The sequence below is a fragment of the Hirundo rustica genome, chromosome 11, assembly GCF_015227805.2.
Source record: "Hirundo rustica isolate bHirRus1 chromosome 11, bHirRus1.pri.v3, whole genome shotgun sequence".
Lineage (NCBI taxonomy): Eukaryota > Metazoa > Chordata > Aves > Passeriformes > Hirundinidae > Hirundo > Hirundo rustica.
The window spans coordinates 19489384-19495900 of NC_053460.1; the positions used below are offsets into that span (position 1 = coordinate 19489384).

Sequence of the window (6517 nt, forward strand, 5' to 3'; positions counted from 1 at the left end):
TTTATTATGTGAACTTACATGACTTTTCAAGATCTTTTTTATTAGAGAATCTAAGCAAGTATTGTAAGAAATCAGACCCAGCTGGAAAGGCATCCACTGTCCATATATAGTGGTGGTTGGAAAACCATTCCTCAAAAGATTTGAAGGATTACTTAGAAAGAATTGCAATAGCAATAATTTCTTGCAGGTGAATAGCAAGCATTGATGTGAGTGGTGCTGGACTAAAACCTTCCTGTCATTTTAAAATAAAGGCAAACCTTGATCCCCAATCTGGAGCTAAATAGGCAGAAATATTTGGGGCTGGTGGCAGGGGGTGGGGTGGGGGGAGGTTGGGAGGTTTGTTTTGGTTTTGTTTTTTATTTTGTGTTTTATGTGTGAGTTTTTTCTGGGCCAGATTTTTCCTGGTTTGGCTGCCTCAGCCAGAAGCTCCCAGTTAAGTTGAAGGGCACCAGGAGCACCAGGGAAGTGGAAATGGGAGAGAGTAAGGGGGGAGGTCTGAGACTGGAGCTCACAGGCAGAAAATATCAAATTGCAACCTCAGGAACTGCTAAGGGAGTGATACCCACAAAGAGGTGTGTAATGTGTGTGTGTACATATATATGTGTGTGTGTATAGGTATATTTATATGTGTGTGTATATATATATATACACACATATATATGTTTTCCATTTGACAATGCAGGACCATGAAGTGGAAAAACAAAAATACTTGTTCATCTTTTATGAAGCCCACCACAATAGTTATATTTTATCTGTCAGATTCACTTCTGTGCAGATATTGGACATGTAAAAAGTAACTCGGGCTTGAAGTTCACTACACCAGTTACAGGAAAATCCTTTTAGACAGGAAAGCAAATGGAAAGCAAATGGAAAGTGTTGTGTTACCACACCATAAATAATGGAGCATAGGAACTCATTACACTGCACCTTGTGCATACCAGCCCTGAAAAAATCCCTGGCTGCAGTACTTGTGAATCCACTTTAATCCACTGCTTTCTAAATCTTGTATTATCTGGAGGTTCAGTATCAGCAGGCAGTGGTGAGAAGGAAGGGGTTACTGACCATGAAATGTGCTGCTGTCTGCATGGGTTTGGGCCTTGTTTTTTATTGTAATACCTGCACTGCTGTTGTAGACACACTATTGAGTTTTTAAGGGATAGTTTCCCTGGAAAAAGCAAGGAAGGCTGATGTCTGTGAGCTTCCTACTGCAGGTAAATATAATCTGCAGAGAGGGGAATGGGTACTCAAAAATGGCAGCAGCTCTCTTAGATGACTTCGTTGACTCAGAGCGTGGTAGGAGTGGCAATAACTCTGTGAATTTGTTGGGTCTTGTTGCAGTAAGTATTAAGATGAGTTCGTTGCCAGGGAAACCCCAAAGTGCTTCTTTAACTGGCTGTCATTCATCAATTAGGAGCCCCTCTCTGAGGCAGGAAGAAGGTTCTGCTGACAGAACTTTCTAAGATGCAAACAGCAACAAGTGAAAAAAGGCAGAGCTGGGAATGAAGAATTCTTTGTGCAGCAGATGTCTCGTGGTTCACTTTGTTCATTTGTTGCACGTTCTGACTCTGCTAAAATTGCTCCTGTTGCACTGTTTCCATTTTGCTGGTGACCTGCTGTGTTCTTTCGATAATGGCAAACAGAACCCCTGAATCTGGAACATCCATGTGCTGGCAGGTTGGAGCTGTGATGAAACAACACAAAGGATGTTCAAATGCTGTTCTTACCTAACAGAAAAGCTGAAATTGTGCTGTAACTGTCTACAAGAAGGCTCAGATAAATAAAAAAAATAACAATGTGTTTGATGTCCATGTAGGCAGTTGAGCTGATGGTACTGAACTCTGCCTTTTGCAATTGCACAATTTGCTCACAGCCAGGTTGGTAGGAGAGCAGCCTGGAAATCTGTCCGTGTTTCCTTTGAGTGTGTTTTCCTAGAATACATGTTTTCTTTGGTGATTTATTATTACCATGAGGAAATGCATCAGTTTTGACAGAACTGCTCCTCTAATGACTTATATCATGAACCAGGATGTTTTCCTAGGTTTATTTTTGATCCTGACATTTTCCGTTTGAGATTCTAATTATATACATATTTATATACGTATTTATTTTAATGTTTTTAAATAGTAAAAAATGTAACCCTAGCCTAGGTATTGTTCAAGAAAACATCTAGGGCTTAAGTAACTTAACCATTGAAGAGACAGGAAAGGTGGAATTTAGGTTTTTTTCTATCTCGGTTTCTGTTCACAGTTATTTCTGGAATTTCCAGTTCCTCAGGACTACAATAGGACTATTTATGTTAATGAGCAATAAAACGCTGCATCTTTGTTCTGCACTCTGAGTCAAGAAAATCTTGAGGATTTTATGACTTTGATGGATAAATATTCCAGAGGAAAACTGATATTCAGTGTAAACTGTTTTCATGAGAACATATATCAGATAACATTTGAAACCAATATAATGCAGTTTCATCATAACTGTGCAGCTTTAAACAATTGAAATAAATGTTTTAAATAAAACAAGTCATTCTAGGATGAAGATTTCATATGTTACAGCCTGGCATTACTTTTATGCATAGTAAGAACTACTTGGTCATCAGCAGTGTTTGGTCTCTGGATTTCTGTAACTATTATACAGTAGAGGATACTGGGTACTGACTGAGTAACAAGAATCAGTTAAGATAAATAAAAGTTTGTAGCTTCCCAAGGAGTTAATCCACAAACAGGTTTCTAAACAACATGACCAATTCTTGCAGGTCATCTGCTGATGTTTGAGGAAGTTTCCCATTTGACAAGTTTTAGGATCAAATTCCTAGAAAGGGCTTTGCTTTAATTATTCCAGGAATGAATTCTGAGCAGGCGAAGGAAATACTGGCTGCAATATGCAACTGAACGTCTGACAACTGGGAAATCAGAGAAAAATACTCTTTGTTTTTTAAGTACAGTCACCAAAGATTGACAGCTTTAAGTTGTGGTTGCTCTGCATGGCACTGTAGATTTCTGGTGAGAAATCCGTGGTGCTTGCCTTCCATCAGGTGTTGCTGCTTTCGCTGCTGCAGCTTTTTTATGCAGCAATAATTTGCACCTCCAGAGGGGAACTGGGGCAGGTGTAGAGAGGCTGGTCAGAAGGTACAGTCTCCCCACAGATATTTTTGATGACAGAAAGCAGAGAGAATTTTGTGCCTCAGCCTCCCAACACACAGGCTGTGGTATGAGAGCATTTTTGACTACAAAGACAAGAGAAAAGAGAAAGGTGGGTATATTTAAGAGGAATGGAAATGCCACAGAAAGAAACTCTCATAAAATGGCTGTAAACAAAGTTAAGCTTAAAATAAGAAGTTTGCCAGAATAATTAGGAATTTACTTTTTCTATCCTTAATACTGATGAGGAATAGCACTGAGATGTGAAGGGAGGGGCTTTAGAGTGTTTGGAATTTGGAATTAAAGGAATTGAGAGTTTTAGCTCATGTCATGCTATCTAATGGAGTTACAAACCTGTCATATTTCCAGTGGCATTTTTTACCTTTCTAAGTGAAAATCTCTGTGGGGGTATTGAAGTAAGAGCTGAATTTAACCCCAAATGTCCATCTCATGCTTTGCCAACTGTCATTGTTATGTGGCAAAAGCTCCTTACCTGGTTTGCTCTCAGGAAAACAGCTTTGGCAAAGGAATTCAGCAGATAAAGCAAGACTTAATGTCAGTTCCCTGCAAGCCTAATTCTGCCTTTCAAGAAAATCCAGGAGGCTGGCTTGGCTAACTTGCATCTTCAGAAGTGAGGGATGGAAAAGAATGTCTTAAAAAAGAAAGTCCCTTAAGTAGGCTTTAAAAATATGTATATTTAAAGGAAAATTAATGTCTGAGTTTAAGACACAAGCATTTCTTTTTGCCATTTTAAAGTAATTTTTAAATTGATTTGCCCATTTAAACAGTGCAGGCTGAACATGGTTATTGAGAATACAGGGATTTACCAAAGCTTGGGTATATAAGCTTGGGTCAGAGCCCTGGTCGGGGCTCTCCTGAGCAGGCATGGAGAGGTGTGGAGCTGCTTGCCCGACTCCCTCTCAATAAACCATCAGTTTTACCCCCTCAAGAGAGTCGACTCTTTAATGGTTGCCATTGTCGTCCTGTGTGATATCAAATCCCGTTGCCGTTTTGGGGAAATAAGGCCCCATCGGGAGGAGGCTGCTTGCCCGGTCCTGCAGCCCCGACCTTCTACGCGTCAGCCGCGGTGAGGAGTACTGAGCTGGCCTGTGGTCTGCGCCTTATCGGCCATTCAGGGACACTGCGACATTTAGTTACGTAGCACTCTGATTTCACTTTCCTACCTCTCCCTTCCTCCCAAGAACCGTCATTTCCATCTCGCAGACTGGGGTTTGGGAGCTCGCTTTAGCCTGGCAGTAACACAGGTACGGGGGCACAGCGAGTGCCTGCAGTCTGCTGAGAAGACACGTGCTCAATATCCCAATTTTCAGGAAATAGTCCAGATCTTAATTGCTCAGCAGTTAGTGTGGCTGAGGAAATAGGTTTTTCATTTGTCTGGCTCCAGTAGAAATATTTTTCAAGTCAATTCAGTAGGGAAAGGGGTTTGGACTTTTTTTAACAGGAAACATTCTCCAGGATTGGATTTTAAATGATCTGGAATAGTTAAACAGCAGCCACAAAGCAGGTCAAGCATTTAAAATCATGACTTTGTGACTTCTTTTATGGCTCTTGTCTGTAGCTAGGGAGCACAGAGCAGAGCAAGGAGGGAACAGCTTCCCTGGCACCAGCCTGGTGGCACAGACAGAACCACAAACCCTGGGTGCACCTGAGCTGGCTCCCCATGGAAACCCCACCAAGCCACCTGCCCCACCTTCCTGGTCTTGGCAGGAACGTGAGGGGCACTGTGCCCAGTCCCAGAGTGCCCAGTGTCTGTCCAGGTTGTCCAGCACAGCTCTGCAGCTCAGCAAGGAATCCTGCTGTCCCTGGCAGCACAGACCTTCTCCCAGACTGCCCACCCAGGCGGTGCTGGCTGAGCTCCAGACAGTCAGGACAGCACGGAGGAATATCTGCTAGACTCCATCATGAGCGCTCCGTACCTCATTTCACAACTGAAACGGCAACACCACCTCCCTTCCCCCAGATTTTTCTAACCTGGCTCTTACAGGCAGCTGAGAGCAGGAATGAGCCCTGGCTGCACTGCACCTGTGGTGACTGTGCACCTCTGGGATTATCTCGGGGTGTTTTTAAGTGCGTTATTCTTGAGTGTGTGACATGGCAGGGGCAGCAAGGATGTGGGCTGAGGAACAAAACACACCAGGCACTCCTTTTCTTCTCGCTTTACTTGCTTCTGTTATGCTGAAATAATGTAGTGTGGCATTTTTCCCACGTATTTTTCCCAGGAATCTAATGAATATTTATTTTCTTTCTTTCAGCTACGACGAATGTGTGGGGCCAGGAGCAACACAAATATATATTCCCACAGATGATCCCCCCCCATATTCCCTTATGGACCCTTGCCAAAGAAATGAAATACCTTTAAATATCTGTATCAGCCAGGAAGAGGAAGCAGCATCTGGGACTGCAGGACAAGCTGCCCATTCTGCAGTGAGGCTGCAGGACTTGCAGCAGCCCAGCTCGGCCATCTCGGTGATCTCCCAGTGCTGCTCCCCCGTACAGTTCAGTGGCGTGTGAGCACAGCCCACTCCAGCAGAAACATGGAACATTCTCCCTCTGGCCATCGATCCCAAATTGCGTCAACAAAAGTGACTCTTTCCTTCAATTCTCCTCAAGAACTCAGGCCAATGGAAGAATAAAACCTCTGGAAGTTTAACCAATTTTATATCTTTAAACAGGGATACAATAGGATTTTTTTACAGTGGATTTTGCAAGTTTACCTAAATTTCCCTGTTTGTGCTTCAAAGTGTTCCAAGGCATCACACAGCATCAAAGGGCAGTGGAGGCAAGCAGTTTTATGATACTTCGCATGTTTTAGAACAGAAGGAAAAAGAAAGCATTTTGTTGTCATTGTAGGTGTCACTAGTACATCTCTTTCAGTGTATTGAAAACAAAGCATTTTTAAATATCTCTTTGTCTAACTATGTGTTTTGGTAGGCAAATCACTGCTTAAAAAAAATATTATCAGCACCATGTAGAAGCAAAAGGAAAAAAAAAATTTATATTCACATTATTCCTTTGGTATCAGGCTTTCCAGGCCATTGCAAAGCCTGCTGCACGTCTTGCTCGAAAGAAACCATCCATCCACAAGTGGTGGAGAGGTGTCAGTGGGTCCCCAAAGTGCAGCAGGCTTTACCTGCAGAACCTGCAGCGCAGCTGTGCAGGGTGCAGCTGCATGTCCTTCACGGGCCTTGCTGCAGCCAAGGGAAGGGCACAGGAATCCTAGAGGATGCTTCAGGCCAATTCCCACACACGGCTGCATTTCCAGGCACAAACCAGTCTCTTCCTCCCTAAGGAGCCTGGGTGTTACCGTGTGACCACAGTGAGAGATCAGGAACTGAGCGAGTGCGAACGAAGGACGCTAG

At 43.0% G+C, this 6517-nt stretch overlaps 1 protein-coding gene across 1 annotated transcript in view; it reads left to right on the forward strand.

Annotated features, from left to right (window-relative positions):
• BEAN1 (brain expressed associated with NEDD4 1) overlaps nucleotides 1-5798 on the forward strand; it is a 54140-nt gene extending 48342 nt beyond the window's left edge. Inside the window, exon 5 of the mRNA XM_040075698.1 lies at nucleotides 5411-5798. Within this exon, the coding sequence (XP_039931632.1) occupies nucleotides 5411-5669 (259 nt within the window). The 3' untranslated portion in view covers nucleotides 5670-5798. The remainder of the gene's footprint in view (nucleotides 1-5410) is intronic.
• The last annotated feature ends 719 nt before the right edge of the window (nucleotides 5799-6517 follow it).